Below are 26,589 nucleotides of genomic sequence, written 5' to 3'. Positions count from 1 at the left end.
AGGGGTCACTGCGAAGGGCAGGGGTCACTGCGAAGGGCAGGGGTCACTCTGTGGGACAGAGGTCACTGAAGGGCCAGAGGTCACCGTGAGAAGCAGGGTTCACCATGAGGGGACGATGTCACTCAGAGGGACAGAGGTCACTTTGAGGGGCTGGAGGTCATTGTGAAGGGCAGGGGAGATGGTGGTGCACCGATATTATCACTGGACTGGTATTCCAGAACCCACGGCAACCCGGGTTCAAATCCCACTACCGCAGATGGTGAAATTTGAATTCAAGAGCAACCTGGAATTAAAAGAATTGCCGATTATCTTTATAACCCATCTGGTTCACTAACGCCCTTTAAGGAAGGAAATCTGCCGTCCTTACCTGGTCTGGTCTACATGTGACTCCAGACCAACAGCCATGTGGTTGACTCTTAACCACTCTGAACAAGGGCAATTAGAGATGGGTAATAAATACTGGCCTAACCAGTGGCACCCACATCCCATGAACAGATTAAAAAAAATCACTCTGAGGAGCAGAAGTCACCCTAAGGGCCAGGGGTCACTCTGAAGGCCAGGGGTCACTCTGAGGGGCTAAGGTCATCTGAGGGCAGAAGTCACCATGTGGAGAAGAGGTTACCATGGGGGGCAGAGGTCACCCTGAGAGGCAGGGGTCACCGTGAAGGGCAGAGGTCACTCAGAGTTACAGAGGTCACTTTTAAGAGCCGGAGGTAATTGTGAAGGGCAGGGATCACTCTGAGGAGCAGAGTTCACTGTAAAGAGCCAGAGGTCACCATGAAGGGCAGAGATCACCGTGAAGGGCTGGGATCACTCTGTGAGGGTGGGGTCACTCTGAGGACCAGAGGTCACCCTGAGGGACTGAGGTCACTGTGAAGTGCAGGGTTCAACCTGAGGGGCAGAGGTCACAATGAGAAACACAGGTCATTTGAAGGGCAGGGTTCACCATGAGGGGCAGAGGCCACCGTGAAGGGCTGGGGTCACCATGAGGGGAGACGAGTCACTGTGAGAGTCAATGGACACCTAGAGAGGCAGAAGAAGTCAGTCATCTCAGCTCCAGGACATCACTGCAGGAGTTCCTCAGGGTAGTGTCCTCGGCCCAACCATCTTCAGCTGCTTCATCAATGACCTTCCTTCCATCATAAGGTCAGAAGTGGGGATGTTCGCTGATGATTGCACAATGTTCAGCACCATTTGCGACTCCTCAGATACTGAAGCAGCCCATGTCCAAATGCAGCAAGACCTGGACAATATCCAGGCTTGGGCTGACAAGTGGCAAGTAACATTTGCATCACACAAGTGTCAGGCAATGACCATCTCCAACAAGAGAGAATTCAACCATCACCCCTTGATGTTCAATGGCATTACCATCACTGAATATCCCACTATCAACATCCTGGGGGTTACCATTGACCAGAAACTAAACTGGACTAGCCATATAAACACTGTGGCTACAAGAGCAGGTCAGAGGCTAGGAATCCTGCGGTGAGTAACTCACCTCCTGACCCTCCCCAAAGCCTGTCCACCACCTACAAGGCACAAGTCAGGAGTGTGATGGAATACTCTCCACTTGCCTGGATGAGTGCAGCTCCCACAACACTCAAGAAGCTCGACACCGTCCAGGACAAAGCAGCCCGCTTGATTGGCACCACATCCACAAACATTCACGCCCTCCACCAGCGATGCACAGTAGCAGCAGTGTGTGTACCATCTACAAGATGCACTGCAGGAACTCACCAAGGCTCCTTCGACAGCACCTTCCTAACCCCATGACCACTACCACCTAGAAGGACAAGAGCAGCAAATAGATGGGAACACCACCACCTGGAAGTTTCCCTCCAAGTCACTCACCATCCTGACTTGGAAATATATCACCGTTCCTTCACTGTCACTGGGTCAAAATCCTGGAACTCTCTCCCTAACACTGTGGGTGTACCTACACCACATGGACTGCAGTGGTTCAAGAAGGCAGCTCACCACCACCTTCTCAAGAGCAATTAGGGATGGACAATAAATACTGACCCAGTCAGTGACACCCACATCCCGTTAATGAGCATTAAAAAAACCCTGAGGGGCGGGGGCCAACCTGAGGCGTAGAGGTTACCCTTGGGTGGGGGCAGAGGTCACCATGGGGGACCAGTGTCACCTTGAGGGGCAGACATCACTCTGGGGAGCAGAGGTACCGTGAAGTGCCAGGGGTCACCATGAGGGGCAGATACCACCCTGAGGGGCCAAGGTCACCATGAGGGGCAGAGGTTACCATAGTGACAGGGGTCACCATGAAGGGCAGATGTCGCTCTGAAAAGAAGTAATCACTGTGAGGGACAGGGGTCATCTTAAAGGGCTCTGGTCACATTGAGAGACAGGGACCACTGTGAAGGAGAGTTCACTCTGAAGATAAGGGATCACTCTGAGGGACAGAGGTTATGTGAGGGGCAAAGGTCACTCAGAGTCAGGTGGTCACCCTGAGGGTCAGGGGTCACTGGGATGTTCAAGAGTCAATCTGAGGCCAAGGGCAACCAATGCACCTGGGCAATGTGTAAGTATTTGTGTGTGGGTGAAGTTCGGTGGTGGAACTGGCCCTTTCCGGCTCTGAATCCCCTCAGGTCCAACTCAGACCCCTCAGAATCCTTCACCTCCATTTTTTGTAACCTTGTTGAATATTCAGATGCTGGTGATCATTCAGAAAAAAACATAATCTCTCTCTCCCCCATTCTCTCATTCTCCTGTCTCCCAATGTTTCTTTCTCTCTCTCTCTCCTCTTCTCTCTCTTTTTCTTCCCCTCTCTTGACCCCTTCTCGCCCCGCTCCCCCTTCTCTCCTCCATCTCTCTCCCTGACCTCCCCCATCCTCACTTTCTCCCTCCTCCCAACCCCCTCCCTCCACTCTCAATATCTCCTCTCTCTCTCCCCGTTCTCTCTCCCCTCCTCTCCCTGTCCTCTCTCTCCCTCCACTCTCTCTCCTCCCATCCCTCTTCCCCATCTCTCTCTCTACCTTCTCTCTTGCCCTTTCCCCTCTTTCTCTCCCACTCCTCTCTCTCTCTCTACTCCTCTCTTTCTCTTGCCCTTTCCCTCTGTCCTGCTCCCCCCTCTCTCCCCCCCCCACTCTCTTCCCCTGACTTGTCTCCCAACTCGCTCTCCCCCTCTCTCTTCCCCCTTTCTCTCTCCTCTCTCTCTCCCTTCTCTTTCTTTCCCTTCTCTCTCTCTCTCCCCTCTGCCTCTCTCTCTCTCCCCTTTGCCTCTCTCTCTCCCCCCATCTCCCTCCCCCCTGCTCTGTCTCCCCCACTCGCTGTCTCTCTCCCTCTTTTGCTCTCTATCCCCATTTCACTCTCTTTCTCCCCCTTTCACCCTCTCTCCCTTTCTCTCTCTCCCCCTTTCTCTTTCTCTCCTCTTTCATCAACTCTAACCGTTTCGCTTTCTCTCTCCCCCTTTGTCTCTCCCCCCACCTTTGTCTCTCTCTCCCCCCATCTCTCTCTCCCCCCATCTCTCTCTCCCCCCATCTCTCTCTCCCCCCATCTCTCTCTCTCCCCTCCCCTCTCTCTCCCCTCCCCTCTCTCTCTCCCCCCATCTCTCTCTCCCCCCATCTCTCTCTCCCCCCATCTCTCTCTCCCCCCATCTCTCTCTCCCCCCATCTCTCTCTCCCCCCATCTCTCTCTCTCCCCTCCCCTCTCTCTCTCCCCTCCCCTCTCTCCCCAGCCCTGTCATGATCTGGTGGAGCTCGAGCCGTTCTATAGCCTCTGCCTGTCTGATGTCTGTGGGTGTGCGGGCAGCACGGAGTGTCTGTGTGGCAGTGTTGCTGCGTATGCCCGTGTGTGTGCCCAGGAGGGTTTGCTGTTAGAATGGAGAAAAAACAACTTCTGCTGTAAGTAGCAACGTGACTCGGAGTGCGGGAATCAGATTTTTGTGATTTTTATGTTGTATGAGGGCATTGTCCCTTTAAGAGGTATCTGGTTGCCTGCCCAACCATTGATAATGTGACTCTTGTGTCTGGCCTGTGACAAGCTCTCAGGCAGTGGGCAGTGTTGGCCAGAGGCTGTGTGTCTGTTTTTGGGGATTGGTTGTGTTTTTATGATCATGGGTCTCCGCGCTGTCCCTCTGCTGTAGTAACTTTGTGACCTCGTCTTCTCTCTCTCTGATTGGTCGATTGTATAATTAGAGATTAGACAAGCATGTAGCAAAGGCAGTATGTTTTTAATTGGGAGGTTTAACTTTTATCTGAATTGGGATAAACAGACGAGCTCTTGGCAGAAGGTAGTGAATTCTGTGCGTCTGGGATAACTTTTCCCAACAATATTACCTCCAGCCAACAAGAGGATAGGGCACATTAGATTTAGTGATGAGTGAGATTTCATTAACAGCCTTTGCACGAGTATTTAGCGAATAGCGATCATAATACACTGGAGTTAGGTGGAGTGTTTAAAAGGAAGAAATGTAAAACTGTGACATTTCCAGATTGAGGAAAGACTGACTTCAATGGGCTGAGGCAGAGACTGTCGACAGTAAACTGGGCAAATCTGTTAAAGGACAGAAGACCAGTGAGAGGTGTTCCAAAAATAATTTAATCTGATTCACAACCAGTTTAAATCCCTAAGAGGCAAGAACTCTGTCTGCCAGAAAAGAAACAATGAAAGAGAACACAGGAAAGAGAAATGAAAGCACACACACACACACACACACGCATACACGCACGCACACGTACACACGCGCACACACACACACACACACACACACGCACACACACACGCGTACACACACATACACACACACACGCACACACGTGCACACACACACATACACACACATACACACACACACACACGCGTACACACACACACATACGCACACATACATACACACACACGCGTACACACACACACGCACACATACATACACACACACGCGTACACACACACACGCACACATACACACACATGCACGTACACAAATCCTGGTGATTGGGAAAGATACAAAGAACAGTAAAAAGGTAACAAAACAGAGAGTAAAAACTGCAAAGAGAGAGAATGAAAAGAAACTTGCAAGAGACATCAAATCAATACAATTTATTACATAATGGAAATCGAGTGATCAGGAGCATTGTGGGTGCTTCATAACTGACAACAGTGATATCATTAATGCAAATAAGCAAATAACAGACATGTTAAATAATTATTCGTTTCAGTATTTACAGTAGAGGAAGGAATCGAAATCCCAGACATCCCAAGGAAACTAACACTGAATCATGGGCTGATGTAAACAAATTAACATTAATGAAGCAAATAATGGCACTAAAGAGTGACTAATCCCCAGGAACAGACGGTTCTAATGGAAGTCGGTGAGGACATTGTAGGTGACAGATCGATAACCTTCCAAAATACCCTCAATTCAGGAACTGTTCCTTTAGATTAGTTCCACCACTATTTAAGAAACGTGAGAGCGAGAAAGCAGGGAATTTTAGACCAGTTAGTCTAATGTCTGTCAGGAAATTTCTGGAGTCTATAATTAAAGGGTGACCGAACACCTCAAAAATGTTCAGCTCATCAGAGAGAGCCAGCATGGATTTAGAAACATAGAAACTAGGAGCAGGAGTAGGCCATTCGGCCCTTCGAGCCTGCTCCACCATTCAATATGATCATGGCTGATCCTCTATCACAGCGCCATATTCCTGCTTTCTCTCTAAACTCCTTGATGTCTTTAGATCTAGAAATCTATCTATTTCCTTCTTAAATATATTCAGTGACTTGGCCTCCACAGCCTCTGTGGTAGAGAATTCCACAGGTTCACCACCCTCTGAGTGAAGAAGTTTCTCCTCATCTCAGTCCTAAATGGCCCACCCCGTATCCTGAGACTGTGACCCCTTGTTCTAGACCCCCCCAGCCAGAGGAAACATCATCCCTGCACCCAGTCTGTCCATCCCTGTCAGAATTTTATACATTTCAATGAGATTCCCTCTCATTCTTCTAAACTCCAGTGAATACAGGGTCTAGTCGGCCCAATCTCTCCTCATACGACAATCCTGCCATCCCAGGAATCAGTCTGGTGAACCTTCTCTGCACTCCCTCTATGGCAAGTATATCCTTTCTTAGGTAAGGAGACCAAAACTACACACAATACTCCAGGTGTGGTCTCACCAAGGCCCTGTACAGCTGCAGTAAGACATGCTTGCTCCTGTACTCAAGTCCTCTCGCAATGAAGGCCAACATACCATTTGCCTCCTTAACTGTTTGCTGCACCCGCATGCTTGCTTTCAGTGATTGGTGTACAAGGACACCCAGGTCCCTTTGTACATCCACATTTCCCAATCTATCACCATTTAAATAATACTCTGCCATTCTGTTTTTCACACTGAAGTGTATAACTTCACATTTATCCACGTTATTCTGCATCTGCCATGTGTTTGCCCTGAAGCCTCCTTGCATCCTCCTCACAACCCCGCCCAGTTTTGTGTTGTCAGTAAACTTGGAAATATTGCATTTGGTTCCCTCATCCAAATCATTGATATATATTGTGAATAGCTGCGGCCCGAGAACTGATCCCTGTGGTACCCCACTAGTCACCACCTGCCACTCCGAAAAAGACCCATTTATTCCCATTCTCTGTTTCCTGTGCTAACCAATTCTCAATCGATGCCAATATATTCCCCCCAATCCCATGTGCTTTAATTTTACACACTAACCTCTTGGGCAGAATTTTTCACCCTGTGGGTGGGGATGTGCTTCCTGATTATTAAGGCCCTTAAGTAATTAATTAAGTTGCATTTTTTGCTGCCTGGGTGCATAGGCCAGGCGGCCTTTGCATTTTTAATGAAACCTCAGCCACAGGTGGGATGAGGCTTCCAACGTTAACTTAAAAAACATTTTAACACCCATTTTTACATCTGCACTTCATGTGACCGTGGGCAGCAGCCGGTCTCGCAACCGTTCCCGGGCCCGCTCACCGTGCCCGCTCACCGCGCCCGGTCACCGCGCCCGGTCACCGCGCCCGCTCACCGTGCCCGCTCACCGCGCCCGGTCAACGCGCCAGGTCACCGCGCCCGTTCACTGCGCCTGGTCACCGCGCCTGGTCACTGCGCCCGCTCACTGCGCCCGGTCACTGCACCTGGTCACCGCGCCTGGTCACTGCGCCTGGTCACTGCACCCGCTCACTGCGCCCGGTCACTGCACCCGCTCACTGCGCCTGGTCACTGCGCCTGGTCACTGCACCCGCTCACTGCGCCTGGTCACTGCGCCTGGTCACTGCACCCGCTCACTGCGCCTGGTCACCGCGCCCGCTCACTGCGCCTGGTCACTGCGCCTGGTCACTGCACCCGCTCACTGCGCCTGGTCACCGCGCCCGCTCACTGCGCCTGGTCACTGCGCCTGGTCACTGCGCCCGCTCACTGCACCCGCTCACTGCGCCTGGTCACCGCGCCCGCTCACTGCGCCTGGTCACTGCGCCCGCTCACTGCGCCTGGTCACTGCGCCTGGTCACTGCACCCGCTCACTGCGCCTGGTCACTGCGCCTGGTCACTGCACCCGCTCACTGCGCCTGGTCACTGCGCCTGGTCACTGCGCCTGGTCACTGCGCCTGGTCACTGCGCCTGGTCACTGCGCCTGGTCACTGCGCCTGGTCACTGCGCCTGGTCACTGCGCCTGGTCACTGCGCCCGCTCACTGCGCCTGGTCACTGCGCCTGGTCACTGCGCCTGGTCACCGCGCCCGCTCACTGCGCCTGGTCACTGCGCCTGGTCACTGCACCCGCTCACTGCGCCTGGTCACTGCGCCTGGTCACTGCACCCGCTCACTGCGCCTGGTCACTGCGCCTGGTCACTGCACCCGCTCACTGCGCCTGGTCACTGCGCCTGGTCACTGCGCCTGGTCACTGCGCCTGGTCACTGCGCCTGGTCACTGCGCCCGCTCACTGCGCCTGGTCACCGCGCCTGGTCACTGCGCCCGCTCACTGCGCCTGGTCACTGCGCCTGGTCACTGCACCCGCTCACTGCGCCTGGTCACTGCGCCTGGTCACTGCGCCTGGTCACTGCGCCTGGTCACTGCGCCTGGTCACTGCGCCCGCTCACTGCGCCTGGTCACTGCGCCTGGTCACTGCGCCTGGTCACTGCACCCGCTCACTGCGCCTGGTCACTGCGCCCGGTCACTGCGCCCGCTCACTGCGCCCGCTCACTGCGCCTGGTCACCGCGCCTGGTCACTGCGCCTGGTCACTGCGCCTGGTCACTGCACCCGCTCACTGCGCCTGGTCACTGCGCCTGGTCACTGCGCCTGGTCACTGCGCCCGGTCACTGCGCCTGGTCACTGCGCCCGGTCACTGCGCCTGGTCACTGCGCCTGGTCACTGCGCCTGGTCACTGCGCCTGGTCACTGCGCCCGGTCACTGCGCCCGGTCACTGCGCCTGGTCACTGCACCCGCTCACTGCGCCTGGTCACTGCGCCTGGTCACTGCGCCTGGTCACTGCGCCTGGTCACTGCACCCGCTCACTGCGCCTGGTCACTGCGCCCGCTCACTGCGCCCGCTCACTGCGCCTGGTCACCGCGCCTGGTCACTGCGCCTGGTCACTGCGCCCGCTCACTGCGCCCGCTCACTGCGCCTGGTCACCGCGCCTGGTCACTGCGCCTGGTCACTGCGCCTGGTCACTGCACCCGCTCACTGCGCCTGGTCACTGCGCCTGGTCACTGCGCCTGGTCACTGCGCCTGGTCACTGCGCCTGGTCACTGCGCCTGGTCACCGCGCCTGGTCACTGCGCCTGGTCACTGCGCCTGGTCACTGCGCCCGGTCACTGCGCCCGGTCACTGCGCCTGGTCACTGCGCCCGCTCACTGCGCCTGGTCACTGCGCCTAGTCACCGCGCCTGGTCACCGCGCCCGCTCACTGCGCCCGGTCACTGCGCCTGGTCACTGTGCCCGCTCACTGCGCCTGGTCACTGCGCCCGCTCACTGCGCCTGGTCACTGCGCCCGGTCACCGCGCCCGGTCACCGCGCCCGGTCACCGCGCCCGGTCACCGCGCCCGGTCACCGCGCCCGGTCACCGCGCCCGCTCACTGCGCCCGCTCACCGCGCCCGCTCACCGCGCCCGGTCACCGCGCCCGGTCACCGCGCCCGGTCACCGCGCCCGGTCACTGCGCCCGGTCACTGCGCCCGGTCACTGCGCCTTCCTGAAGAGGGGAAAATCCTCCCCCTTATGTGGGACTTTATCAAAAACATTCTGAAAATCCAAATACACCACATCCACTGGTTCCCCCTTATCTATTCTGCTTCAGAAAACTCCAGTAGGTTTGTCAAACATGATTTCCTTTCATAAATCCATGTTGACTTTGTCTTATCCCGTTGATATTTTCTAAGTGTCCTGTTATCACATCCTTTATAACAGACTCTAGCATTTTCCCTACTACTGATGTCAGGCTAACCGGTCTGTAATTCCCTGTTTTCTCCCTACCTCCTTTTTTAAATAGTGGGGTTACATTTGCCACCCTCCAATCTGCTGGGACTGTTCCGGAATCTACAGAATTTTGGAAGATGACAACCAACACATCCACTATTTCCATGGTCACCTCCTTTAGTGCCCTGGGATGTAGATTATCAGGCCCTGGGGATTTATCGGCTTTCAGTCCCATTGATTTCTCCAGCGCTATTGTTTCAGTAACACTAATTTCCTTCAATTCCTCCTCTTCACTAGACACTTGTTTCCCTGGTATTTCTGGGAAGTTTGTGTCTTCCTCCATGAAGACAGAACTAAAGTAGTTGTTTAATTGCTCTGCCATTTCCTTGTTCTCTATTATAAATTCTCCCATTTCAAACTGTACGGGACCTACATTTGTCTTCACTAACCTTTTTCTTTTTACATATTTATAGAAGCTTTTACAGTCTGATTTTATGTTCCTTACAAGTCTCATACCCTATTTTCCCCTCTTAATCAATCTCTTGGTCCTCCTTTGCTGAATTCCAAACTGCTCCCAATCCTCAGGCTTGCTACTATTTCTAGCAACTTTATATGTCCCCTCTTTAGATCTAATACTATCCTTAATTTCATTTGTTAGCCATGGTTGGGAAGGTTTTCCTGTTGTGTTATTGCACCAGAAGGGAATGTATAATAGTTGCAATGCATACATTCATTCCTTAAATATCAGCCATCACCTCTCCACCATCATGCCTCTTAATGAAGTTCCCCAATCTATCTTAGCCAACTGACACCTCATACCTTAGTAGTTTCCTTTGTTTAGGCTTATGTCCCTAGTTTCTAATCAGAATACTTCATGTTCCATCCTAATGAAGAATTCTATCATGTTATGGTCAGTGTCGGTCAGGCGTGATGAACTTGATTGAACTTTTTGAAGAGGCGACCAAAGTATTGGACAGGGGAATGTCTATGGGTGTTAGTTGTGGATAGTTGTGGTTGGTTATGGATAGGTTTGGTTAATTATGGATAGTTATGGATAATTATGGTTAGTCATGGATAGATTTGGTTAATTATGGATAGTTGTAGTTAGTTATGAGTAGGTTTGGTTAATTATGGTTAATTATGGATAGTCATGGTTAGTTATAGATAGGTTTGATTAATTATGGATGGTTATGGTTAGCTATGAATAGGTTTGGTTAATTATGGATGGTTATGGTTAGTTATGGATAGGTTTGGTTAATTATGGATAGTTATGGGTAGTTATGGTTAGTTATAGTGATTTGCAGAAGGTATTTGATAAAGTTCCTCATTAGAGACTGTTTCCTCAAGGTGAAGTTGACAGTATTGAAGCCAGATTATTGATTAGGAAATTAGCTGAATGACTGGAGACAGAGAGTAGGGGGAATGGGCAAGTGCCCTCATTGGCTGCATATGACAGAGTTCCTCTGTTGCTCTAATGTATTAGTTCTGTGATCGTATCCCCTCTCTCCGTTCATCTGTGCTCATTAACTATTCCTTGCTTTGTTCTGTCCTGTATTTGTCCTAATGAGGCTATGTTTTCTGCCCCAGCGGTACAGTGTAGTGGGGGACAGGTATACAGCGACTGTTCTCGACCCTGTGAGAATTCCTGTGTGCATCTCCGAATGAAGCTGGAGTGTGGATCAGCCAGAGACTGTGTGCCAGGCTGTAACTGTCCCGATGGATTAGTCCTGGATGAGGAGAACCAGTGTATTCCCCCTTCACTCTGCCCCTGTCTGCTCGATGACACAGTCTATGCGCCTGGGACCATCAGCAACAGGAACTGCAACACTTGGTATGTGTAAACACCCCAACAAGTGGTCTGAAAAGCCCCAAACCCTCTCCACACCCTGAACCTGACCCTAACCCTGACCCTGGCACTAACCCTAACCCTTAATCTGACACTAACTATCTCTCTAACCCCAACCTGACCCTGGCTCTGACCTTAGCTCCACATTCCCCGTTGGCCAGTAAAATCAAAGATAAGCAAAGATAAGCCTGTTATAGACCAAAAATGTGGAGGTGCAAGACATGGGCATCATTCTTAATGAACATTTGCATTGATTTTCACAGGAGAAGGATGAAGCAGACATTGTTGTTAAGGGAAAGTGTGAAATATTGAATGAGATAAACATGGGGAGGGAGGAATTTGTAAGGGGTTTAACACCTTTGAAAGTGGATAAATCCCCAGGCCCGGATGAAATGTATTCCAGGCTGCTGAGAGAAGCAAGGGAAGAAATAGCGGAGGCTCTGACCATCATTTTCAATGCTCTCTGACTATAAGCATGGTGCTGGAGGATAGCTAATGCTGTATGGTTGTTTAAAAAGGCAGGAAAGGATAGACTGAGTAATTATAGGCCAGTCAGCTTAACCTCAATGGTGGGAAAATGATTGGAAAAAATTCAGAGAAACAGTATAAATTGTCATTTAGAGAGTCAGGGATTGATCAAGGCTAGTCGGTGTGGATATGTTAAGGAAGGTCCTGCCTGACTAACTTGATTGAATTTTTTGAGGTAACAAGGAGGCTGAGGGTGGAGCATTTGATGAAGTCTACATGGATTTTCACAAAGTACCACATGTCAGACTGGTCAGAAAATTAATAGCTCATGGGACCCAAGGGAAAGAGGCAAATTGGGTTCAGTGGCAGGAAAGGTGTTTTTATGACTGGAAGGCTGTTTCCAATGGAATTCCACAGGTCTTAGTACTGGCTGTCACTTGTATATATCAAAGATTCAAATTTTAAAAAATTTGTCCATGGGATGTGGTTGTCACTGGCCAGGCCAGCATTTATTAGCCATCCCTAGTTGCCTTAATTCAGTTCAATGCGTCAACCATGTTGCTGTGGGTCTGGAGTCACATGTAGGGATTTCCTTCCCTAAAGGACATTAGTGAACCAGATGGGTTTTTACAACAATTGACAATGGTTTCATGGTCATCATTAGACTTTTAATTCCAAATTTTTATTGAATTCAAATTCCACCATCTGCCATGGCAGGATTTGAACCTGGGTCCCCAGAGTGTTACCTGGGTCCCTGGATTACTAGTGCAGTGACAACACCACTATGCCATTGCCTCCCCCCACTTAAATGTGAGGGTATGATTAAGAAGTTTGCAGATGATATGGATCATTGACCGTGTGGTTGATGCTGAGGAAGAAAACTGTACAATGCAGGAAAATATAAATGGACTGGCCAAGGGGGCAGAAAAGTGGCAAATGGAATTCAATCTGGAAAAGTGTGAGGTCATGTATTTGGGGAGGGCAAACAAGGCAAAGGATTACGCAATAAATGGGAGGATTCTGCGAAGTATAGAGGAACAGAGAGACCTTGGAGTAAATGTTCACAGACAATGAGTTAAGAAGGTATACAGATATTTCCTTTATTAGCCAAGGCCTAGAGTATCAGGTCCAGGAGTTTCTGTTAGGATTGTATGAAACACTAATGGATTCTATAGATTCTATATGGGGTTAACAGGGATTCTGTTTTCCCTCACACTTTGTTCCATATTAGGTTAAGCACTCATGTATTCAGCTGCTGTTTAATCATTGTCATTACACCATTGGCTTGTTTCCTTTGTTTAAATTTGTTTTATGATGATCAGCTTTCATTTTAAATTCTACAACATTGTTAGAGGACAGGAGCCTTCCTAACTGAATTAATGACATGACTTTGAACCCACGCTCTCTATAATGGGACTGCTTTATCAGCGTTATGTCATTTAATACCCTTTATTGTAGATGATCACTGTTCAATAACTCCTGCTCCATGCAAGATGCCTAAGTGTAGTGGTTCCGAACTGCATGATCCAGTGTCTCGCAGAGAAGCCCCATATTGACTGTGTAATCACAGTGTATTCCCAAGTGGACAGTGTAGTCACAGTGTATTCCCATGTGGACAGTGTAGTCACAGTGTATTCCCATGTGGACAGTGTAGTCACAGTGTGTTCCCATGTGGACAGTGCAGTCACAGTGTATTCCCATGTGGACAGTGTAGTCACAGTGTATTCCCATATTGACTGTGTAATCACAGTGTATTCCCATGTGGACAGTGCAGGCACAGTGTATTCCCATGTGAACAGTGCAGTCACAGTGTATTCCCATGTGGACAGTGTAATCACAGTGTATTCCCATGTGGACAGTGTAGTCACAGTGTATTCCCATGTGGACAGTGTAGTGACAGTGTACTCCCATGTGGACAGTGTAATCACGGTGTATTCCCATGTGGACAGTGTAGTCACAGTGTATTCCCATGTGGACAGTGTAGTCACAGTGTTTTCCCATGTGGACAGTGTAATCACAGTGTATTCCCATGTGGAAAGTGTAGTCACAGTGTATTCCCATGTGGACAGTGTAATCACAGTGTATTCCCATGTGGACAGTGTAGTCACAGTGTATTCCCATGTGGACAGTGTAATCACAGTGTATTCCCATGTGGACAGTGTAATCACAGTGTATTCCCATGTGGACAGTGTAGTCACAGTGTATTCCCATGTGGACAGTGTAATCACAGTGTATTCCCATGTGGACAGTGTAGTCACAGTGTATTCCCATGTGGACAGTGTAGTCACAGTGTATTCCCATGTGGACAGTGTAATCACAGTGTATTCCCATGTGGACAGTGTAGTCACGGTGTTTTCCCATGTGGACAGTGTAATCACAGTGTATTCCCATGTGGACAGTGTAGTCACAGTGTATTCCCATGTGGACAGTGTAGTCACATTGTATTCCCATGTGGACAGTGTAGTCACAGTGTATTCCCATGTGGACAGTGTAGTCACAGTGTATTCCCATGTGGACAGTGTAGTCACAGTGTATTCCCATGTGGACAGTGTAATCACAGTATATTCCCATGTGGACAGTGCAGTCACAGTGTATTCCCATGTGGACAGTGTAGTCACAGTGTATTCCCATGTGGACAGTGTAGTCACAGTGTATTCCCATGTGGACAGTGTAGTCACAGTGTATTCCCGTGTTGACAGTGTAGTCACAGTGTATTCCCATGTGGACAGTGTAATCACAGTGTATTCCCATGTGGACAGTGTAATCAAAGTGTATTCCCATGTGGAGAGTGTAGTCACAGTGTATTCCCATGCGGACAGTGTACTCACAGTGTATTCCCATGCGGACAGTGTATTCCCATGTGGACAGTGCAGGCACAGTGTATTCCCATGTGGACAGTGCAGTCACAGTGTATTCCCATGTGCACAGTGTAATCACAGTGTATTCCCATGTGGACAGTGTAATCACAGTGTATTCCCATGTGGACAGTGTAATCACAGTGTATTCCCATGGGGACAATGTAGTCACAGTGTTTTCTCCTGTGGACAGTGTAGTCACAGTGTATTCCCATGTGGACAGTGTAGTCACAGTGTATTCCCATGTGGACAGTGTAGTCACAGTATATTCCCATGTGGACAGTGTAGTCACAGTGTATTCCCATGTGGACAGTGTAGTCACAGTGTATTCCCATGTGGACAGTGTAGTCACAGTGTATTCCCATGTGGACAGTGTAGTCACAGTGTATTCCCATGTGGACAGTGTAGTCACAGTGTATTCCCATGTGGACAGTGTAGTGACAGTGTATTCCCATGTGGACAGTGTAGTGACAGTGTATTCCCATGTGGACAGTGTAGTCACAGTGTATTCCCATGTGGACAGTGTAATCACAGTGTATTCCCATGTGGACAGTGTAGTCACAGTGTATTCCCATGTGGACAGTGTAGTCACAGTGTATTCCCATGTGGACAGTGTAATCACAGTGTATTCTCATGTGGACAGTGTAGTCACGGTGTTTTCCCATGTGGACAGTGTAATCACAGTGTATTCCCATGTGGACAGTGTAGTCACAGTGTATTCCCATGTGGACAGTGGAGTCACATTGTATTCCCATGTGGACAGTGTAGTCACAGTGTATTCCCATGTGGACAGTGTAGTCACAGTGTATTCCCATGTGGACAGTGTAGTCACAGTGTATTCCCATGTGGACAGTGTAATCACAGTATATTCCCATGTGGACAGTGCAGTCACAGTGTATTCCCATGTGGACAGTGTAGTCACAGTGTATTCCCGTGTTGACAGTGTAGTCACAGTGTATTCCCATGTGGACAGTGTAATCACAGTGTATTCCCATGTGGACAGTGTAGTCACAGTGTATTCCCATGTGGACAGTGTAGTCACAGTGTATTCCCATGTGGACAGTGTAGTCACATTGTATTCCCATGTGGACAGTGTAGTCACAGTGTATTCCCATGTGGACAGTGTAGTCACAGTGTATTCCCATGTGGACAGTGTAGTCACAGTGTATTCCCATGTGGACAGTGTAGTCACAGTGTATTCCCATGTGGACAGTGTAGTCACAGTGTATTCCCATGTGGACAGTGTAGTCACAGTGTATTCCCATGTGGACAGTGTAGTCACAGTGTATTCCCGTGTTGACAGTGTAGTCACAGTGTATTCCCATGTGGACAGTGTAATAACAGTGTATTCCCATGTGGACAGTGTAATCAAAGTGTATTCCCATGTGGACAGTGTAGTAACAGTGTATTCCCATGCGGACAGTGTACTCACAGTGTATTCCCATGCGGACAGTGTATTCCCATGTGGACAGTGCAGGCACAGTGTATTCCCATGTGGACAGTGCAGTCACAGTGTATTCCCATGTGGACAGTGTAATCACAGTGTATTCCCATGTGGACAGTGTAATCACAGTGTATTCCCATGTGGACAGTGTAATCACAGTGTATTCCCATGGGGACAATGTAGTCACAGTGTTTTCCCCTGTGGACAGTGTAGTCACAGTGTATTCCCATGTGGACAGTGTAGTCACAGTGTATTCCCATGTGGACAGTGTAGTCACAGTATATTCCTATGTGGACAGTGTAGTCACAGTGTATTCCCATGTGGACAGTGTAGTCACAGTGTATTCCCATGTGGACAGTGTAGTCACAGTGTATTCCCATTTGGACAGTGTAGTCACAGTGTATTCCCATGTGGACAGTGTAGTCACAGTGTATTCCCATGTGGACAGTGTAGTCACAGTGTATTCCCATGTGGACAGTGTAGTCACAGTGTATTCCAAATGTGGACAGTGTAATCATAGTGTATTCCCATGTGGACAGTGTCGTCACAGTGTAATCCCATGTGGACAGTGTAGTCACAGTGTATTTCCATGTGTACAGTGTAATCACAGTGTATTCCCATGTGGACAGGGTAATCACAGTGTATTCCCATGTGGACAGTGTAGTCACATTGTATTCCCATGTGGACAGTGTAATCACAGTGTATTCCCATGTGGACAGTGTAGTCACAGTGTATACCCATGTGGACAGTGTAGTCACATTGTGTTCCCATGTGGACAGTGTAATCACAGTGTATACCCATGTGGACAGTGTAGTCACATTGTATTCCCATGTGGACAGTGTAATCACAGTGTATTCCCATGTGGACAGTGTAGTCACAGTGTATTCCCATGTGGACAGTGTAATCACAGTGTATTCCCATGTGGGCAGGGTAGTCACAGTGTATTCCCATGTGGACAGTGTAATCACAGTGTATTCCCATGTGGACAGTGTAATCACAGTGTATTCCCATGTGGACAGTGTAGTCGCAGTGTATTCCCATGTGGACAATGTAGTCACAGTGTATTCCCATGTGGACAGTGTAATCACAGTGTATTCCCATGTGGACAGTGTAATCACAGTGTATTCCCATGTGGACAGTGTAGTCGCAGTGTATTCCCATGTGGACAGTGTAGTCACAGTGTATTCCCATGTGGACAGTGTAATCACAGTGGATTCCCATGTGGACAGTGTAGTCACAGTGTATTCCCATGTGGACAGTGTAGTCACAGTGTATTCCCATGTGGACAGTGTAATCACAGTGTATTCCCATGTGGACAGTGTAATCACAGTGTATTCCCATGTGGACAGTGTAGTCGCAGTGTATTCCCATGTGGACAGTGCAGTCACAGTGTATTCCCATGTGGACAGTTTAGTCACAGTGTATTCCCATGTGGACAGCGTAATCACAGTGTATTCCCATGTGGACAGTGTAATCACAGTGTATTCCCATGTGGACAGTGTAGTCACAGTGTATTCCCATGTGGACAGTGCAGTCACAGTGTATTCCCATGTGGACAGTGTAATCACAGTGTATTCCCATGTGGACAGTGCAGGCACAGTGTATTCCCATGTGAACAGTGTAGTCACAGTGTATTCCCATGTGGACAGGGTAATCACAGTGTATTCCCATGTGGACAGTGTAGTCACAGTGTATTCCCATGTGGACAGTGTAGTCACATTGTATTCCCATGTGGACAGTGCAATAACAGTGTATTCCCATGTGGACAGTGTAGTCACAGTGTATTCCCATATTGACTGTGTAATCACAGTGCATTCCCATGTGGACAGTGTAGTCACACTGTATTCCCATGTGGACAGTGTAGTCACAGTGTATTGCCATGTGGACAGTGTAGTCACAGTGTATTCCCATGTGGACAGTGTAATCACAGTGTATTCCCATGTGGACAGTGTAGTCACAGTGTATTCCCGTGTGGACAGTGTAATCACAGTGTATTCCCATGTAGACAGTGTAGTCACAGTGTATTCCCATGTGGACAGTGTGGTCACAGTGTATTCCCATGTGGACAGTGTGGTCACAGTGTATTCCCATGTGGACAGTGTAATCACAGTGTATTCCCATGTGGACAGTGTAGTCACAGTGCATTCCCATGTGGACAGTGTAGTCACAGTGTATTCCCATGTGGACAGTGTAATCACAGTGTATTCCCATGTGGACAGTGTAATCACAGTGTATTCCCATGTGGACAGTGTAATCACAGTGTATTCCCATGTGGACAGTGTAATCACAGTGTATTCCCATGCGGACAGGGTAATCACAGTATATTCCAATGTGGACAGTGTAGTCACAGTGTATTCCCATGTGGACAGTGTAGTCACAGTGTATTCCCATGTGGACAGTGTAGTCACAGTGTATTCCCATGTGGACAGTGAAGTCACAGTGTATTCCCATGTGGACAGTGTAGTCACAGTGTATTCCCATGTGGACAGTGTAATCACAGTATATTGCCATGTGGAAAGTGTAGTCACAGTGTATTCCCATGTGGACAGTGTAGTCACAGTGTATTACCATGTGGACAGTGTAGTCACAGTGTATTCCCATGTGGACAGTGTAGTCACAGTGTATTCCCATGTGGACAGTGTAATCACAGTGTATTCCCATGTGGACAGTGTAATCACAGTGTATTCCAATGTGGACAGTGTAATCACAGTGTATTCCCATGTGGACAGTGTAGTCACAGTGTATTCCCATGTGGACAGTGTAGTCACAGTGTATTCCCATGTGGACAGTGTAATCACAGTGTATTCCCATGTGGACAGTGTAATCACAGTGTATTGCCATGCAGACAGTGTAGTCACAGTGTATTCCCATGCGGAAAGTGTAGTCACAGTGTATTCCCATGTGGGCAGTGTAGTCACAGTGTATTCCCATGTGGACAGTGTAGTGACAGTGTATTCCCATGTGGACAGTGTAATCACAGTGTATTCCCATGTGGACAGTGTAGTCACAGTGTATTCCCATGTGGACAGTGCAGTCACAGTGTATTCCCATGTGGACAGTGTAGTCACAGTGTATTCCCATGTGGAAAGTGTAGTCACAGTGTATTCCCATGTGGACAGTGTAGTGACAGTGTATTCCCATGTGGACAGTGTAGTGACAGTGTATTCCCATGTGGACAGTATAATCACAGTGTATTCCCATGTGGACAGTGCAGGCACAGTGTATTCCCATGTGAACAGTGCAGTCACAGTGTATTCCCATGTGGACAGTGTAATCACAGTGTATTGCCATGCAGACAGTGTAGTCACAGTGTATTCCCATGCGGAAAGTGTAGTCACAGTGTATTCCCATGTGGACAGTGTAATCACAGTGTATTCCCATGTGGACAGTGTAATCACAGTGTATTCCCATTTGGAGAGTGTAGTCACAGTGTATTCCCACGCGGACAGTGTAATCACAGTGTATTCCCATGCGGACAGTGTATTCCCATGTGGACAGTGCAGGCACAGTGTATTACCATGTGGACAGTGCAGTCACAGTGTATTCCAATGTGGACAGTGTAATCACAGTGTATTCCCATGGGGACAATGGAGTCACAGTGTTTTCCCATGTGGACAGTGTAATCACAGTGTATTCCCATGTGGACAGTGTAGTCACAGTGTATTCCCATGTGGACAGTGTAGTCACAGTGTATTCCCATGTGGACAGTGTAGTCACATTATATTCCCATGTGGACAGTATAGTCACAGTGTATTCCCATGTGGACAGTGTAGTCACAGTGTATTCCCATGTGGACAGTGTAGTCACAGTGTATTCCCATGTGGACAGTGTAGTGACAGTGTATTCCCATGTGGACAGTGTAGTGACAGTGTATTCCCATGTGGACAGTGTAGTCACAGTGTATTCCCATGTGGACAGTGTAGTCAAAGTGTATTCACATGTGGACAGTGTAATCACAGTGTATTCCCATGTGGACAGTGTAATCACAGTGTATTCTCATGTGGACAGAGTAGTCACAGTGTATTCCCATGCGGACAGTGTAATCACAGTGTATTCCCAAGTGGACAGTGTAGTCACAGTGTATTCCCATGTGGACAGTGTAGTGACAGTGTATTCCCATGTGGACAGTGTAATCACAGTGTATTCCCATGTGGACAGTGTAGTCACAGTGTATTCCCATGTGGACAGTGTAATCACAGTGTATTCCCATGTGGACTGTGCAGGCACAGTGTATTCCCATGTGAACAGTGCAGTCACAGTGTATTCCCATGTGGACAGTGTAGTCACAGTGTATTCCCATGTGGACAGTGTAGTCACAGTGTATTCCCATGTGGATAGTATAGTCACAGTGTATTCCCATGTGTACAGTTTAATCACAGTGTATTCCCATGTGGACAGGGTAATCACAGTGTATTCCCATGTGGACAGTGTAGTCACAGTGTATACCCATGTGGACAGTGTAGTCACGGTGTATTCCCATGTGGACAGTGTAGTGACAGTGTATTCCCATGTGGACAGTGTAATCACAGTGTATTCCCATGTGGACAGTGTAGTCACAGTGTATTCCCATGTGGACAGTGTAATCACAGTGTATTCCCATGTGGACTGTGCAGGCACAGTGTATTCCCATGTGAACAGTGCAGTCACAGTGTATTCCCATGTGGACAGTGTAGTCACAGTGTATTCCCATGTGGACAGTGTAGTCACAGTGTATTCCCATGTGGACAGTATAGTCACAGTGTATTCCCATGTGTACAGTGTAATCACAGTGTATTCCCATGTGGACAGGGTAATCACAGTGTATTCCCATGTGGACAGTGTAGTCACAGTGTATACCCATGTGGACAGTGTAGTCACATTGTATTCCCATGTGGACAGTGTAATCACAGTGTATTCCCATGTGGACAGTGTAATCACAGTTTATTCCCATGTGGACAGTGCAGTCACAGTGTATTCCCATGTGGACAGTGTAGTCACAGTGTATTCCCATATTGACTGTGTAATCACAGTGTATTCCCATGTGGACAGTGTAATCACAGTTTATTCCCATGTGGACAGTGCAGTCACAGTGTATTCCCATGTGGACAGTGTAGTCACAGTGTATTCCCATATTGACTGTGTAATCACAGTGTATTCCCATGTGGGCAGTGTAGTCACAGTGAATTCCCATGTGGACAGTGCAGGCACAGTGTATTCCCATGTGGACAGTGTAATCACAGTTTATTCCCATGTAGACAGTGTAGTCACAGTGTATTCCCATGTGGACAGTGTAGTCACAGTGTATTCCCATGTGGACAGTGTGGTCACAGTGTATTCCCATGTGGACAGTGTAATCATAGTGTATTCCCATGTGGACAGTGTAATCACAGTGTATTCCCATGTGGACAGTGTAGTCACAGTGCATTCCCATGTGGACAGTGTAGTCACATTGTATTCCCATGTGGACAGTGTAATCACAGTGTATTCCCATGTGGACAGTGTAATCACAGTGTATTCGCATGTGGACAGTGTAATCACAGTGTATTCCCATGTGGACAGTGTAATCACAGTGTATTCCCATGTGGACAGTGTAGTCACAGTGTATTCCCATGTGGACAGTGCAGTCACAGTGTATTCCCATGTGGACAGTGTAGTCACAGTGTATTCTTATGTGGAAAGTGTAGTCACAGTGTATTCCCATGTGGACAGTGTAGTCACAGTGTATTCCCATGTGGACAGTGTAATCACAGTGTGTTCCCATGTGGACAGTTTAATCACAATGTATTCCCATGTGGACAGTGTAGTCACAGTGTATTCCCATGTGGACAGTGTAATCAAAGTGTATTCCCATGTGGACAGTGTAGTCACAGTGTTTTCCCATGTGGACAGTGTAATCACAGTGTATTCCCATGTGGACAGTGTAGTCACAGTGTATTCCCATGTGGACAGTGTAGTCACAGTGTATTCCCATGTGGACAGTGTAGTCACAGTGTATTCCCATGTGGACAGTGTAGTCACAGTGTATTCCCATGTGGACAGTGTAGTCACCATGTATTCCCATGTGGACAGTGTAATCACAGTATATTCCCATGTGGACAGTGTAGTCACAGTGTATTCCCATGTGGACAGTGCAGTCACAGTCTATTTCGATGTGGACAGTGTAGTCACAGTGTATTCCCATGTGGACAGTGTAGTGACAGTGTATTCCCAGGTGGACAGTGTAGTCACAGTGTATTCCCATGTTGACAGTGTAGTCACAGTGTATTCCCATGTGGACAGTGTAATCACAGTGTATTCCCATGTGGACAGTGTAATCACAGTGTATTCCCATTTGGACAGTGTAATCACAGTGTATTCCCATGCGGACAGTGTATTCCCATGTGGACAGTGCAGGCACAGTGTATTCCCATGTGGACAGTGTAATCACAGTGTATTCCCATGTGGACAGTGTAATCACAGTGTATTCCCATTTGGACAGTGTAATCACAGTGTATTCCCATGCGGACAGTGTATTCCAATGTGGACAGTGCACTCACAGTGTATTCCCATGTGGACAGTGTAATCACAGTGTATTCCCATGTGGACAGTGTAATCACAGTGTAATCCCATGTCGACAGTGTAGTCACAGTATATTCCCATGTGGACAGTGTAGTCACAGTGTATTCCCATGTGGACAGTGTAGTCACAGTGTATTCCCATGTGGACAGTGTAGTCACAGTGAATTCCCAATTGGACAGTGCAGGCACAGTGTATTCCCATGTGGACAGTGCAGTCACAGTGTATTCCCATGTGGACAGTTTAGTCACAGTGTATTCCCATGTGGACAGTGTGGTCACAATGTATTCCCATGTGGACAGTGTAATCACAGTGTATTCCCATGTGGACAGTGTAATCACAGTGTATTCCCATGTGGACAGTGTAGTCACAGTCCATTCCCATGTGGACAGTGTAGTCACAGTGTATTCCCATGTGGACAGTGTAATCACAGTGTATTCCCATGTGGACAGTGTAATCACAGTGTATTCCCAAGTGGACAGTGTAATCACAGTGTATTCCCATGTGGACAGTGTAATCACAGTTTATTCCCATGTGGACAGTGTAGTCACAGTGTATTCCCATGTGGACGCTGTAGTCACAGTGTATTCCCATGTGAATAGTGTAGTCACAGTGTATTCCCATGTGGACAGTTTAATCACAGTGTATTCCCATGTGGACAGTGTAATCACAGTATATTCCCATGTGGACAGTGTAGTCACAGTGTATTCCCATGTGGACAGTGTAGTCACATTGTATTCCCATGTGGACAGTGTAGTCACAGTGTATTCCCATGTGGACAGTGTAATCACAGTGTATTCCGATGTGGACAGTTAGTCACAGTGTTTTCCCATGTGGACAGTGTAATCACAGTGTATTCCCATGTGGACAGTGTAGTCACAGTGTATTCCCATGTGGACAGTGTAGTCACAGTATATTCCCATGTGGACAGTGTAGTCACAGTGTATTCCCATGTGGACAGTGTAGTCACAGTGTATTCCCATGTGGACAGTGTAGTCACAGTATATTCCCATGTGGACAGTGTAGGCACAGTGTATTCCCATGTGGACAGTGAAGTCACAGTATATTCCCATGTGGACCGTTTAGTCACAGTGTATTCCCATGTGGACCGTTTAGTCACAGTGTATTCCCATGTGGAGAGTGTAGTCACAGTGTATTCCCATGTGGACAGTGCAAACACAGTATATTGCCATGTGGACAGTGTAATCACAGTGTATTCCCATGTGGACAGTGTAGTCACAGTGTATTCCCATGTGGACAGTGTAGTCACAGTGTATTCCCATGTGGACAGTGTAGTCACAGTGTATTCCCATGTGGACAGTGTAATCACAGTGTATTCCCATGTGGACAGTGTAATCACAGTGTATTCCCATGTGGACAGTGTAGTCACAGTGTATTCCCATGTGGACAGTGTAATCACAGTGTATTCCCATGTCGACAGTGTAGTCACAGTGTATTCCCATGTGGACAGTGAAATCACAGTGTATTCCCATTTGGACAGTGTAATCACAGTGTATTGCCATGCGGACAGTGTAGTCACAGTGTATTCCCATGCGGACAGTGTAATCACAGTGTATTCCCATGTGGACAGTGTAGTCACAGTGTATTCCCATGTGGACAGTGCAGTCACAGTGTATTCCCATGTGGACAGTGTAGTCACAGTGTATTCCCATGTGGAAAGTGTAGTCACAGTGCATTCCCATGTGGACAGTGTAGTCACAGTGTATTGCCATGCGGACAGTGTAGTCACAGTGTATTCCCATGCGGACAGTGTAATCACAGTGTATTCCCATGTGGACAGTGTAGTCACAGTGTATTCCCATGTGGACAGTGCAGTCACTGTGTATTCCCATGTGGACAGTGTAGTCACAGTGTATTCCCATGTGGAAAGTGTAGTCACAGTGTATTCCCATGTGGACCGTGTAGTCACAGTGTATTCCCATGTGGACAGTGTAATCACAGTGTATTCCCATGTGGACAGTGTAGTCACAGTGTATTCCCATGTGGACAGTGTAATCACAGGGTATTCCCATGTGGACAGTGTAGTCACAGTGTTTTCCCATGTGGACAGTGTAATCACAGTGTATTCCCATGTGGACAGTGTAATCACAGTGTATTCCCATGTGGACAGTGTAATCACAGTGTATTCCCATGTGGACAGTGTAATCACAGTGTATTCCCATGGGGACAATGTAGTCACAGTGTTTTCCCCTGTGGACAGTGTAGTCACAGTGTATTCCTCTGTGGACAGTGTAATCACAGTGTATTCCCATGCTGACAGTGTATTCCCATGTGGACAGTGTAATCACAGTGTATTCCCATGCTGACAGTGTATTCCCATGTGGACAGTGTAATCACAGTGTATTCCCATGCGGACAGTGTATTCCCATGTGGACAGTGCAGGCACAGTGTATTCCCATGTGGACAGTGCAGTCACAGTGTATTCCCATGTGGACAGTGTAATCATAGTGTATTCCCATCTGGACAGTGTAGTCACAGTATATTCCCATGTGGACAGTGTAGTCACAGTGTATTCCCATGTTGACAGTGTAGTCACAGTGTATTCCCGTGTGGACAGTGTAGTCTCAGTGTATTCCCATGTGGACAGTGTAGTCACAGTGTATTCCCATGTGGACAGTGTAGTCACAGTGTATTCCCATGTGGACAGTGTAGTCAAGTGTATTCCCATGTGGACAGTTTAGTCAAAGTGTATTCCCATGTGACAGTGTAATCACAGTGTATTTCCATGTGGACAGTGTAATCACAGTGTATTCCCATGTGGACAGAGTAGTCACAGTGTATTCCCATGCGGACAGTGTAATCGCAGTGTATTCCCAAGTGGACAGTGTAGTCACAGTGTATTCCCATGTGGACAGTGTAGTCACAGTGTATTCCCATGTGGACAGTGTAGTCACAGTGTATTCCCATGTGTACAGTGTGGTCACAGTGCAATCCCATGTGGACAGTGTAGTGACAGTGTATTCCCATGTGGACAGTGTAGTGACAGTGTATTCCCATGTGGACAGTGTAGTCACAGTGTATTCCAAATGTGGACAGTGTAATCACAGTGTATTCCCATGTGGACAGTTTAGTCATTGTGTATTCCCATGTGGACAGTGTCGTCACAGTGTATTCCCATGTGGGCAGTGTAGTCACAGTGTATTCCCATGTGGAAAGTGTAATCACAGTGTATTCCCATGTGGACAGTGTAGTCACAGTGTATTCCCATGTGGACAGTGTAATCACAGTGTATTCCCATGTGGACAGTGCAGTCACAGTGTATTCCCATGTGGACAGTGTAATCACAGCGCATTCCCATGAGGAAAGTGCAGGCACAGTGTATTCCCATGTGAACATTGCAGTCACAGTGTATTCCCATGTGGACAGTGTAGTCACAGTGTATTCCCATGTGAACATTGCAGTCACAGTGTATTCCCATGTGGACAGTGTAGTCACAGTGTATTCCCATGTGGACAGTGTAGTCACAGTGTATTCCCATGTGGACAGTGTAGTCACAGTGTATTCCCATGTGGACAGTGTAATCACAGTGTATTCCCATGTGGACAGGGTAATCACAGTGTATTCCCATGTGGACAGTGTAGTCACAGTGTATTCCCATGTGGACAGTGTAGTCACAGTGTATTCCCATGTGGACAGTGTAGTCACAGTGAATTCCCAATTGGACAGTGCAGGCACAGTGTATTCCCATGTGGACAGTGCAGTCACAGTGTATTCCCATGTGGACAGTTTAGTCACAGTGTATTCCCATGTGGACAGTGTGGTCACAATGTATTCCCATGTGGACAGTGTAATCACAGTGTATTCCCATGTGGACAGTGTAATCACAGTGTATTCCCATGTGGACAGTGTAGTCACAGTGCATTCCCATGTGGACAGTGTAGTCACAGTGTATTCCCATGTGGACAGTGTAATCACAGTGTATTCCCATGTGGACAGTGTAATCACAGTGTATTCCCAAGTGGACAGTGTAATCACAGTGTATTCCCATGTGGACAGTGTAATCACAGTTTATTCCCATGTGGACAGTGTAGTCACAGTGTATTCCCATGTGGACACTGT

The 26,589-nt window shown here is 48.2% G+C and overlaps 1 protein-coding gene across 1 annotated transcript in view; it reads left to right on the top strand.

Moving 5' to 3' along the window:
• Positions 1-26,589, top strand: part of LOC144672870 (SCO-spondin-like) — a 163,001-nt gene that overhangs the window by 5,989 nt on the left and 130,423 nt on the right. The window contains exons 5-6 of the mRNA XM_078534859.1: positions 3,695-3,860; positions 10,950-11,193. Coding sequence (XP_078390985.1) covers positions 3,695-3,860; positions 10,950-11,193 — 410 coding nt within the window. The remainder of the gene's footprint in view (positions 1-3,694; positions 3,861-10,949; positions 11,194-26,589) is intronic.

The sequence above is a fragment of the Cetorhinus maximus genome, unplaced genomic scaffold, assembly GCF_964194155.1.
Source record: "Cetorhinus maximus unplaced genomic scaffold, sCetMax3.hap1.1 HAP1_SCAFFOLD_135, whole genome shotgun sequence".
In the NCBI taxonomy this organism is placed as follows: Eukaryota; Metazoa; Chordata; class Chondrichthyes; order Lamniformes; family Cetorhinidae; genus Cetorhinus; species Cetorhinus maximus.
The sequence above is the reverse complement of the archived record's forward strand: the minus strand, read 5'-3'. Positions and strand labels throughout refer to the sequence as shown.